Source organism: Aquarana catesbeiana, linkage group LG04 (assembly GCF_042186555.1).
Source record: "Aquarana catesbeiana isolate 2022-GZ linkage group LG04, ASM4218655v1, whole genome shotgun sequence".
Taxonomy (NCBI): domain Eukaryota; kingdom Metazoa; phylum Chordata; class Amphibia; order Anura; family Ranidae; genus Aquarana; species Aquarana catesbeiana.
This window is the reverse complement of record NC_133327.1, coordinates 42,760,940-42,774,349: the sequence shown is the minus strand read 5'-3', so window position 1 is coordinate 42,774,349 and position 13,410 is coordinate 42,760,940. Positions and strand designations below refer to the sequence as shown.

The window sequence follows — 13,410 nt, the reverse complement described above, 5'->3', positions numbered from 1 at the left end:
GGGCCTGTGGCTTGGTATGGTTCAGGGGGGGCGCTCACTTGCCCCCCCTTTTCCTGACCTGTCATGCTGCATGCCCGGATAAGGGTCTGGTATGGACTGGGGGGGACCCCACATCATTTTTTTCTTTATTTTTTTTACCGGCACTTTTTTTTTATATTCAGCTGTCAATGGGGAAACCATCTTATACTGCAAAGCTTTGCCCAATTGGGGGCAGAATGCACCGTGCAGCGCTCAGTGCATTGCAGGGTGTTCGCGGGGGCGAACACCCAGCAAACACCCAGCAAATTTGAGTGTTCAGCAAATGGCCGAACAGGCAAATGTTTGGCCCGAACTCATGGTGGGGCTGAACCAATCGCCCATCCCTACTTGTGAACATTGATACTACGGGTTGATTTACTAAGACTAGGGAGTGCAAAATCTGGTGCAGCTGTGGCCAGAAGCCAATCTGCTTCCAGTTTTTTTTTGTCAAGATTTAACAGAACAAGCTGAAGTTACATAGTTACATAGTAGGTGAGGTTGAAAACAGACACAAGTCCATCAAGTCCAACCTGATTGGAAGCTGATTGGCTACCATGCACAGCTGCGCCAGATTTTGCACTCTCCAGTTTTAGTAAATCAACCTCTAATGCCGCGTACACACGGTCGGACTTTTCGTCTACAAAAGTCCGACAGCCTGTCCGACAGACTTCCTGCGGACTTTCGGCGGACTTGCAGCAGACTTTCTAACGAACGGACTTGCCTACACACGACCACACAAAAGTCCGACGGATTAGTACGTGATGACGTACACCGGACTAAAATAAGGAAGTTCATAGCCAGTAGCCAATAGCTGCCCTAGCATGGGTTTTTGTCCGTCGGACTAGCACACAGACGAGCGGACTTCGGGGTCCGTCGTACTTACGACGTAAAGATTTGAAGCATGCTTCAAATCTAAAGTCCGTCGGATTTGAGGCTAAAAAAGTCCGTTGAAAGTCCGGAGAAGCCCACACACGATCGGATTACCAGCCACCTTTAGTCCGTCAGCGTCCGTTGGACTTTTGTAGACGAAAAGTCCGACCGTGTGTACGCGGCATAAGAGTTTCACTACATCTAGCACTACCCCTTATGAAGCAGATCAATATGGTCTGAGAAATGCGTAGGGTGTTACCCCTACCCCATCACCAAAACTGTCCTAACTCATGAGAGTTCGTACTTCAAGTTGGGTACAAGTGTATAGATATTAAGGGACTTCCATGTTATAGTAACCTAAGAATTTGTGTTATTTTTAAATATAGTAACCAAGCCCTTTTGAATCGTTTGTAGATTTTTAATGAATCCTTAATAAGAATATTATTCCTTTATACTATGTTGTAAAATTGATCATTGTAGAACCTGAAAAGTCTCAGTTATGGTGTATGGAAAAGTATTTATTTATTTATTGTGCTGTTTCTTTCTGCTGCTCCATTCCTCTGTTATCAGCAGAGTCACTTCTGACAAATTTTCCGACACAGGAGATAACAGTAGCTGGAAATTTGTGTCAGGGAGGGAGCTTAAAGGGAGATTAGCAAAGAATTTGTCTATTCAGAGTACAGCTCTGCATGTTTCTTTGTTCCTCTGCCTATATGGAGTATATGCAGGGGCATTGCTAGGTGGCAAAAAAAACAGGGGCTTCAGCCCGAAGTCCGAGCCCAGCACCGGGGGGGGTGTTGTTACCTACCTGTTGCGTACTGACCTACCTGACACACACACACACACTGACCTACCTGACATACACTGACCTACCTGACACACACTGACCTACCTGACCAGACTTTAAATGACCTGACCTCCTTCTGCAGGTCAGTGGCACGCCCATCACACAGTAGAGTAGACAGCAGACACTCCAGGCAGCCAGAGCCAGAACAGGAAAGGAGAGGAGAGCTACCTGCCCGAGCCTGGAGTGGGTCGGGATCTTCTCACAGTGGCGCGGCAGCCGCATTGTAATTCCCGCCTTCTGGAGCTTGCAGCGCCTATAATGGACGTCGCACGTCCCGCGGTCCCCGCATTGGACCAGTGGGACATCCATCAGGCTCTGCAGGGTCCAGAAGGCGGGACCTGCTATTACACTCGACTGCGCTCGGGGTCAGTTCGGTCCCCGCCCGGCGGCGGCGCTCAGGGCTAATAATAGAACAGTGCATGCCCGAGACCCGGGGCTTTTTGGGGACCCACTCGGGGCTTCAGCCACCATTAGCCCCCCCCCTATCGATGCCACTGAGTGTATGTAAAACTTATGTAGGGAGATTTGTTTAATCTCTGTGTATCATCTGAGGCTGTTCACTTCACTGGGTATATGGAGGGTTTACAACCACTTTAACAGATAAGGTGGAAGGGTAGAGACTACTAAGACCTCTATAAAATGTTTAATTTTGTGTTTACTTTTGTGTTTACTTTTGTGTTTTTCCCCTCCCTTCAGTTTCTGTCCCAGTGCCATAACAGGAAATTATAGAAAATCTCACCAATGTGAATACAATAAGTAGGAAAATTTTGATAGATGTTTTATCTGCACACATGCTACCCAAAAAAAATTGTGGGAGTTTTACTCTAAATTAAATAAGCCTTAAAATTATTTAAAAAGCTAAAATGATTATTGTGTACTATATTGTAGTATAATATATACAAATCTATTGATTCCTACATTTAGAATGAAATACTGAGAACTTTTACATTCTATATAATTTTGGCGATAAATACAGGAATATAAAAGCTATTTTATACAAATGATACCAAATACTATTCCTATTGCTAATTATACTAATATAATTAGTATACTACTATTCCTACTGCTAATTATACTAATACTCCTTCATAACAGTAATAATAATACTAACAACCATAATATAAAATAATAATACTTTGATTAAAAAAAAAAGAAGAAACCTAAGGTAACCAGTGGGGTTACAAGCATTTGTAGTGCATTTATTTACTTATTTATTTTATTTATTTATTTATTTATTTATGTCATCAATTTCCTCTTCAGGTTATATTATGTAAAGCCTGGGAACAAATTCAGAGAACTTGGCATCAACTCAGAAAGTGTTGAAAACAGCATTAAGACTGAAAGAACAAAAAATACAGAAAAAAAATATCTACTGTAAATGAAAATAAACTACTACATGTTGTGTCACTTTGTACTTGGTGTGAATTAAGTATTTGAGAAGACAGTGTTTCCTTGGAGGGAGTGTCCCTCTGACCAGCCCCCCTTCTTTCTGCAGTGTCATCCATATCTGAGGTCACCCATTAAATAGGAGCTGCACAGCCTCCCTTTATCAGTGCCTTGCAGGACTAGACAAGAGCATAGCCACAGCTCTGCCATCATGTCTTTCGACACTAATATGAGGTTGAAATTCTCCATATTGGCTATTGCTCTTCAGACAATAGTAATAATTTTATTTGGGGTATTTGTGCGATATGGTACCGAGGACCATTCAACATCTCACAATGCCACTCTCAAAGATGACACCTTCATTAATCTATATCCATGTGAGTAGAAAAAATTCTGCCTAAAATTTTTTTTTTAAATATATATGTAAAATAATTAACTAACTTGCACTTTATAACAGGTAAATGCACAAAAAGTTAAGCAAATATATATATATATATATATATATATATATATATATATATATATATATATATATAGATTCACGTAACTTTTTGTACATTTACCTGTTCTAAAATGCTAGTTAGTTAATCATTTTACATATTTATTGACGTAAAAAATTTTTTTTTTTTTTTTTTTTTATATTATTATTATTTTTATTATTAGTAGTAGGAGTGATTGCAATAGCATGTTTGTATTATTATTATTGTTTTATTATTATTATTGATGCTGTTGACTTTATGATGATAATGATGATGATGATTATTAATAGTAGTGGCAATAGAAGTAGTAGAAGAGTTTTTTTTTTTTGTTTTTTTTTTTTATTGCTTGTTTTTATTATGAATATTATTATTATAATTAATATTAATATTACTATTAGTAGTAATAGTAATCATAGTTTTGGTACCAATAGTGCTATTGCTGCTTTAGTGTTATTATTTTTTGTTAAATAATAATAATAGCTTGTAACTCTAGTATTTATAACTGGGGAAAGTCGGAAATGATTATGGACCCTAGACAGGTGTAACTGAACAAAAATATGTAATGAATTCTATTTAGTAAAGAACTTATTTTGCTGCCCTGGGTTAGAAAATTGCTTACCAAGAAAAATGTTGTTTAGCACCAGTGTCATAATTTTTCATGATGATTGTTTAAAGCGGTATTAAACCCAAAAGCAAAAATATTATATTTTGCAGCTTACCGATCATTAGATTTGGTGACTGCATTTGTTTTCTTTTTTTTTTCTTTTCCCTCTGGTTTTACCTTGGTAATTCTGCCAGTAACACCTTCTGTATTAGAATGCCTACACTTTGGATGAAGGAGAAACAGAGAAACCTTTGGACAGCAGTATTGTCAGTCTGGAAGCAGGGGAGTGTTATGTGTGCTAGCACATTTAAATACACTAACACATTGAATCCAAACTCCAGCTAACACTTTTTAGGCAGTTACAGTAAACATTTTTTTTCCCATTTGTTCCCCATTTTAGAAATTTCCCTTCACTTCCTGTCCCATAGCCACTAGAAATGTGCATAAAAAATGTGTTTTGGATTGATTCATTAAGTTTATCATTTCGTTTAGTCATTTCCGTTATGTTAGAATGATTCGTATTCAGAATTCATTTTGTATATTCAGATTTATTTCAAATATTCGGATTAATTTTATATATTTGGATTCATTTCATATATACGTTGTCCTGTATTTTCGTATTTTTGGGAGCTATTTCGGAAGATTGGCTATATTCGTTTTAACGCGTTAATTTGTTATTTCGGGAGATTACTTATACACTCTGCAACAAAGATATGATCTGACACAACCACAGTGACAGGCCTACATCTCTAATATACGTATATATGCAAAGAACTATGGTCATGGGACTTTGTGTGAGGCCAGTCACCTAAGAAAGTAATGGTACAAAAAATATCTAAAATAGAAATTGATTTACTATACGAACAGAATTAAAAAAGTTCTCCAAATACATAATGCAATTGTTGAAACAAATTCCATTAGAAGCTGACATTCATATCGTTAATAAAACGATTTCATAATATATGGATACATAATGACATTTGTAAGCGGGGACATGATAAATATAGGTTATAAAACATGAGACTGTTTTGACATCAAAGAACTCTACGCGTTTTGAGGATCCATCCTCTCGTCAGGAGATATCTATAAATATAGATGGTAAAAGATGGTGTATTAACCACTTGCCGACCGGGGCACGCCGATATACGTCGGCACAATAGCAGCGGTGGGCAAATGGGCGTACCTGTACGTCCACTTTAATTGGCGGGGCTAGTGGGCGCACGAGCGCGCCGCGTACAGCGTGAGCGTGCCCGCGGGACCTGCGGACTCGAAGGCATTTCCCCGTTCTGCCTTGTGACATGACAGAGATCACTGCTCCCTATCATCGGGAGCAGTGATCGCTGTCATGTGAGTGGAAGCCCATCCCCCCCTACAGTTAGAATCACTCCCTAGGACACACTTAACCCCTTGTTCGTCCCCAAGTGTTTAACCCCTTCCCTGCCAGTGTCATTTATACAGTAATCAATCAGGGCATTTTTATAGCACTGATCGCTGTATACATGACAATGGTCCCAAAGTAGTGTCAAAAGTGTCTGATGTGTCCGCCATAATGTCACAAGTCGCGATAAAAATCACAGATCACCGCCATTACTTAAAAAAAAATTATAATAATAAAAATGCCATAAAACTATCCCCTATTTTTTAGATGCTTTAACTATTGCGCAAACCAATCAATATACGCTTATTGTGATTTTTTTTTGCCAAAAATATGTAGAAGAATACATATGGGCCTAAACTGAGGAAAAAGTTAGTTTTTTTTTTATATATATTTTTGGGGGATATTTATTATAGCAAAAAGTAAAAAATATTGCTTTTGTTCAAAATTGTTGCTCTTTTTTTTGTTTATAGCACAAAAAATAAAAACCCCAGAGGTGATCAAATACCACCAAAAGAAACCTCTATTTGTGGGAAAAAAAGGACGTCAATTTTGTTTGGGTACAGCTTCGCACGACAGCGCAATTGTCAGTTAAAACGACGCAGTGCCGTATCGCAAAAAGTGCACTGGTCGTTGAGCAGCCAAATCTTCCGGGGCTGAAGTGGTTAATGAATTTAGACAAATTTGTTAATTCGGAAAAATCAGAATTAACGAAAACCCGGTGAATAAATTTTAACAAACGTCGCACGACCGCGCAATTGTCAGTTAAAGCAACGCAGTGCCGAATCGCAAAAAATGCTCTGGTCAGGAAGGGGGTAAGATCTTCTGGGGCTGAAGTGTTTAATGGGGATTCCCTATGTTGAAAAAAAAGGGAAGATTTTGGAAAAACAAGGTGTCTAACACTTACATGTCAGCTCCTGGAATAAATGATGGCCCAGCTGCTAAAAAGAAAGACTGGGGGTGTCCAATATGATTCCAGCCCTGGGGCTGAGGCAGGGGCATGCATCCCAGACCAAGAGAACAGCCAATAAGCAGGACCTCCCCATCTTTCTTTTTAGCAGCTGGGCCATCATTTATTCCATGAGCTGACATGTAAGTGTTAGACCCCTTGTTTTTCCAATATCTTCCTGTCTTTGTTCATCATAAGGAATCCCCATTAATAAACCATCTTTTACCATCTCTATTTATAGATATCGTTGACATTACACTCCTGACGAGAGGATGGATCCTCGAAACGCTCTACAGAGCGTTTCGAGGATCCATCCTCTCGTCAGGAGTGTAATGTCAAAGATATCTATAAATATAGATATATAAATTATGTCAAAACAGTCTGTACCCGCTTACAAATGCCATCATTTTTCCATATATTATGAAATTATTTTATTAATTATATGTATGACAGCTTCTAATGGAATTTGTTTCAACAATTGCATCATGTATTTAAAGAATTTTTTAATTCTGTTTGTATAATAAATAATTTTCTATTTTATATATTTGTTGTATCATTACTTTTTTAAGTGACTGACCTCACACAAAGTCCCATGACCATAGTTCTTCGCATACATACTTATGCACTCTGTTTGGGGTGGATGGAGGTGGATCCATCAGAATATTCGAAACAGAACATTACGAATTGAACAAAATTAATTTCAGATTCATTCATTATGTTATGATTCAGAAATTTCGATTGATCCACCTCCATCCAACCCAAACACAATATGTAGGAATCACCTTATTTAATTTGTATACCTTACTGTATTAATTGTAACATGTTTATACTTAGTGCAATTTTTTATAATATTGAAAAATGTTAATGCTACATAAAAATTTGGAATCAATTTGGATCATTCATTATGCCGTTATGGTTTTCAGATGCTTCAAACATAAACAAAAGGGTCCAAGCTATCCCATCATGTCATCCGAATGAAACAAATGAATACGTTGTTTCGTTCTATTGTGTATTTTTTGATTAACAAAAAGTTTGTACAAATTTTGATTCATAATGAAACAATTCCCACATGTCTAATAGCCACAACTGGAAGTAAGAGGAACTCCCTCCAAAATAAGATCCCTGGTTGTACCAGAGTTATTGTCCCATTGTAAGATTTCCCCTCTATTCCTGTTCTGGGGACAACCCAAAATTTGCGAGCTTTTTTCACTTTTATTTTTGATGATGATCGTACACAGGACAAACAGAGAGGGTGAATCTCCTAACAGAAGCAATAAAAACTGACTGGTATCCTAATTTCTCTCCACTCTACTTAAAACTAAAAAGTTTTGCCTTTAGCTGTACTTTACCTTCCAAATTTATTTTTTGGGAGTTTCTCATTTCTTATGCCACTAAAGATACTAATAGTTTTTGTCTTTTTTTTTAACTGAGTAATAAATATTACTGCCACAATGAAAATATATCTTATCACAGGAAATACTCCACAACAAACCCACTTGGCTGTCTAATTTCATCCACACAGCAGGATTTCCTCTTCAGTGATAGTTTTTGCAATTGCTGACGTTTAAATGCTAAGAGCTTTGCCCTCAATTTATACAAAGAATGACTTTCCACAATGTGTTGACATGTATTGCTCTCCTAATGGATGTTACATAATTCATTCTTGAAGGTACAACATAACTCAAAGGAACACAACCAATCAAAAAAAAGAGATCTCTTCTATATGTATTTCTTAATTTACTTCTAAATAATTATCATCTGTTGTGAGATTTAATAACATTGGAAAGGATTAAATTGGAACGCAAACAAAAAATATGTTGGATAGAATATTGAATAGTTAGACACTTTGGGGGGGATTTACTAAAACTGGAGAACTCAGAATATGGTGAAGCTGTGCATGGTAGCCAATCAGCTTCTAACTTCAGCTTTTTAACCACTTCCCACCCGGCCTATAACAGATTGACGGCCGGGCGGTGGTTCTGTTATCCTGACTGGGCGTCATATGACGATCGTAGTAAGAAGCCTCTGACAGAGGCTTCTTACCACGTGATCAGCTGTGACCAATCACAGCCGATCATCGCATGAAGTGCCGGTAAATGGCATTCCTCAGGTTTGCGCTGACAGGGAGATCTGATCGGCGGCTCTCCCTGTCAGGGGGGAGGGGGGTCTGTGTTGATAATCAGCACATTGATTATCAGCACAGCCCTCATCTGATGTGGCCATGAGCTGCCAATCAGTGCCCATCAGATGCCAGTCAGTGCCCCATCAATAAAGTCTGCCAGTCCCAATCAAAGTGCCAATCTGTGCCCACCGCAGTGTCAATCAGAGCCCACCACAGTGCCGATCACAGTGCCAATCAGTGCCCAGCAGTAACACCTATCAGTACCTCATCATCAGTGCTGCCCGTCAGTGCCATCTATTAGTGTGCATGGGTGCCATCTGTCAGTGCCAATCAGTGCCACCTATCAGTGCCAATCAGTGCCGCTGGTCAGTGGCCATCAGTGCCGCTGGTCAGTGGCCATCAGTGCCGCCTGTCAGTGCCCATCAGTGCCGCCTGTCAGTGCCCATCAGTGCTGCATGTCAGTACCCATCAGTGTCGCCTGCCACTGCCCATCAGTGCCGCCTGTCAGTGCCTATCAGTGCCGCATGTCAGTGCCCATCAGTGCCACCTGTCAGTGCCCATTAGCGCTGCATATTAGTGCTGCCTATCGGTGCCCAACCAGTGCTGCATATCAGTGTCGCCTATCAGTGCCCATCAATTCTACATATTAGTACCTCCTCATCAGTGCCCATCAGTGCCACCTTATCAGTGGCAACTCATCAGTTTCTACTGTACCGAGATAGTCCACTTGCCCTATTTTTTGGGGAAGCCTGGTTGGGGACCAGGCTCCCGATCTCTTTATCATCAGTGCCCATCAGTACCGCCTCATCGGTGCCCATCAGTGCTGCCTCATCAGTGCCCGTCATTGAAGGATAAAACTAAATTTTATGACAGAAACTAAGAAAAATTTTATTTTTTTCAAAAAGGTTGGTCTTTTTGAGTTTGTTTAGTAAAAAATAAACCCCAGAGGTGATCAAATACCACCAAAAAAAAGCTCTATTTGTGGGAAGAAAATGATAAAAATGTAGTTTTGGTACAGTGTTACATGACCACACAATTGTCATTCAAAGTGCGACAGCACTGAAAGCTGAAAATTGTCCTGGGCAGGAAGGGGCGAAAGTGCCTGGTATTGAAGTTTGACAATAAAACCTGGAAGCTGATTGGTTTCTATGCAGAGCTGCAACAGATTCTGCACTCTCCAGTTTTAGTAAATCTCCCCCACTGCCAGGTTTTTATTGCTGTCTGTGACCCCCTGGGGGAATTTCCCCTCCATAGAAGAACTGGAAGTGAGTAGAATTCTCCTCAAAGTGAAGAGAGATGATACATTTGATACAGTTGTGCTCATCTGAAGATTCCCTCTCTACTCTGGTACTGGAAAGAACTGCAACTTTTTAGATTTGCATTCAATGTCTGTCCCTCTAACAAGAGTCACCAGAACTAAAAGGATCACAGGGGGGTCACAAGGTGGGCACAGACAACAATAAAACCCATAGGAAATTCCTACCTTTCTATGACCTGATCTGAAACTAGGGAAAGAAATTAAACTCTACTTTAACACCTTATGAGTGCTGACATCTAACCTCAAGGTAGTTTTTACTGCTATGCAATAGTAAGAAAAAATAAATGTGCTGATATATATATATTGGAGGCTTTTGGAGGGGACAGAATGCTAGCCTCTTGCCTACCGATCCTGGGCCCTGGCATTTGGGGAAACATTTTTAATTGTGAGCTGTATGCCTGGGGACACTTGAGGTGGTGTTACTTTTGATTCAGGTCCATATCCCCCCAAGAGACACAGACTCTGGGAACCCTGTATTTGCCATATTACAAATAGTGACTGATTTATACTGTTGGGACACATACTGTTAGATGCTAATGTTATTAACTCCAGCCACCTGTCTGTTGTCTTCTATAATGTAAATGAGTCTAGTGTGGCTTCTCTTTCAGCCATTGTTGTCTGGGCTAATTAACCCTGCAACTGTATGAAGGAGTCCTGTGTTTAAACTTATGATAATGTATCATCTACTGTGTGAAGCTCGGTGACAACAAGTCTGACCTATAGTGAAATCTTGATTTATCATAACAATGACCAGGCTGCTTAAAGGGATTAGTTAATGAGCTCATGTTAATTAGGTTTCTGGTCACAGGTGTATTTTCAGAGTAATATGAGCAGGAGGTATACACCTTTATTCGTATGGGTTTCTTGTTCGGCTAGTTGGAGTGTTCGGTGGCTGCCTTCGGGAATAGAATGTCCTAAATGACTTTAAACCCTTTCATACTCAGGGTGTCGTTACAATATATATATATATATATATATATATATATATATATATATATATATATATATATATATATAAATAAATATGCAAAAATCATATTCTACTGAATGACAATTCTGTTACTTTGGAGTTTTTTTGGAACTCTGTGCATTTACACCAATCAGGCTAAACTTTATGACCACCCACCTAATATTGAGTAGGTCAGGGGTGCCGCCCCCTAATCCATGCACCCGGCCCCTAATCCACATGCAGGGTGCCGGACGAGCCTGAGGCTTTAATTGGCGTCAAAAAGGGTGGGCTCAGGGCGCAGAGCACAGTGCCCTGAACCCACCCAGTTGTGTGACAATAGCTAATTCATCTTCGCTATTGTCTTCCTGCTTCACTTCCCGGCCAATCAGGAAGCAGGTATTAAGACCTGATTGGCTGAGAGGAGAAGCATTCGTAGTGGTCGGGAGCAGGCGCCGAGGAGGAGACGCAGTGGGAAGCTGCCAAAGCTGCCCGTGACATGGATGGGGTAAGTGCGGGACTGATAGGGGTTTTGACTGACCAACTGACTGGCTGATCGACTGACTGAATGAATGTGGGGGGGGTCGAGCAGTTTGTTTGCTGTCCCCCCCAAAAAATAGAGCCCCAGCCGCCACTGAAGTAGGTCCCCCTTTCACCTCCAAACTAGCCCTGACCCATTGAGGCATGGACACCACTAGACCTCTGAATGTATGCTGAGGCATCTGGCACCAAGCCTTCAGTAGCAGACCCTTTAAGTCCTGTAAGTTGTGAGGTGGGGCCTCCATTGATTGGACTTGTTTTTCCAGCACATCTTACAGATGCTCGATTGGACTGAGATCTGAAATATTTAGAGGCCAAGTCAATACCTTAAACTCTTTGTTGTGTTCCTCAAACCATTCTTGAACCATTTGTGCACTGTGGCAGGGTGCATTATCCTGCTGAAGAGTCCAGTGCTATAAGGGAATATTGTTTCCATGAAGCAACAATGTTTAGGTCGGTGGTATGTGTCAAAGTAACATCCACATGAATGGCAGGACCCAAGATTTCCCAGCAGAACATTGCTCAAAGCATCACACTGCCTCCACCACCTTGCCTTCTTTCTATACTGCATCTTGTGCCATCTCTTCCCCAAGTAAGAGATGCACACAGCCCCTGGCCATCCACATGATGTAGAAGAGAATGTGATTCATCAGATCAGGTCACCTTCTTCTATTTCTCCGTGGTTCAGTTCTGATGCTCACGTGCCCATTTTGGGCACATTTGGCTGTGAACACGGCTCAGCATGGACACCCTGACTGGTCTACAGCTACACAGTCCCATACACAACAAACTGCAATGCTCATTTTTTTCTGCTTTCAATACATCAACTTCAGGGATAACATGTTTACTTGCTGCCTACCAACTTTCAGATGCCATTGTAACAAGATAATCAAAGTTGTTCACTTAACCTTGCAGTGGTCACAGAGTTATGGTGGATCTGTGTATATTTAAAGGTCCGATTTGTGGATGAGATTTGGGTATGAGCTAAATGTTGGTTAGATCTGATCCCAACCTGTTCATTGTTCATGGGATTAGTAGACTATTTTGCCAAATGTGGCCTGTTTGTTCATCCACATCAAATAGCTGAAAATCTCCAACTATTTGGCCAAATTAGCCAGTTTGTGCATCTGAATTTCAAGCTGCTATATGTAAGCAAACAGCTGAGGAACCCAGGAAATGTCATTGGCCAGATATGGTCATGACTATATTTGGCCAATGAAGTCACCCAGTTTTGCTGTGGCTATTACTTAAGGTGTGTATGTGTGCGTGGGGGAAGAGTGAACACTCACTGTCCTCCCTTTCCTGGCCACTCAAGTTGCATACCTGGATAAATGCCTGGTTGGTATTTTAAAGAGAACCCCACAGCATATATTAAATTTTTTAAAGGAATGGTACACATTTAAAAAAAATGGCATAGTGTTCTCCTTAAATTCCCAAGTATGCCCTTAGTTTGGGCCAAGTCTTTCCACCATCCATGGCACCTTGTCCTTTTAAGGGAGAATGCTTCTTCTCCACATTGCATGACTCCAGTGTATATAGGGGTTTGTAGGAAGGACTTATAAAAATCTTAAATATCCCCTTTATAATAGGGGGACCTTGAGGAATGAGTAAAGGATCTGCACTTTGTTCCACTTTATGGTAGACCTTGCTCCTGCTTTGTAAATCAGAACATCCATGCTACAATATCATATGCAGATTTTGATATTTTGAGGATCAAAACTTTCCTCTCACCTGCAGCAAATGTTACTTCCCAGCTCTGTCTGGTTTAGAGCGCTCATCTCATGATCTTTTACCATTTCATCAGAAAGACATTGCTTTATGTGCCAATCAACTGTGCACGTATGAGAACTCACAGCTTGTTTCCATAACTGATAAGTTGTGTTCACCATGCCTTCCAGCCAATGGCATGTGAGTCAAGATGGCGATATCTTCATTTTCCATGTTCACTAAAGGGAC

The 13,410-nt window shown here is 40.4% G+C and overlaps 1 protein-coding gene across 1 annotated transcript in view; it reads left to right on the top strand.

The window, feature by feature from the left end:
• The first annotated feature begins 3,266 nt into the window (after positions 1–3,266).
• RHAG (Rh associated glycoprotein) overlaps positions 3,267–13,410 on the top strand; it is an 87,777-nt gene continuing 77,633 nt past the window's right edge. The window contains exon 1 of the mRNA XM_073625120.1: positions 3,267–3,498. Within this exon, the coding sequence (XP_073481221.1) occupies positions 3,333–3,498 (166 nt within the window). The 5' untranslated portion in view covers positions 3,267–3,332. The remainder of the gene's footprint in view (positions 3,499–13,410) is intronic.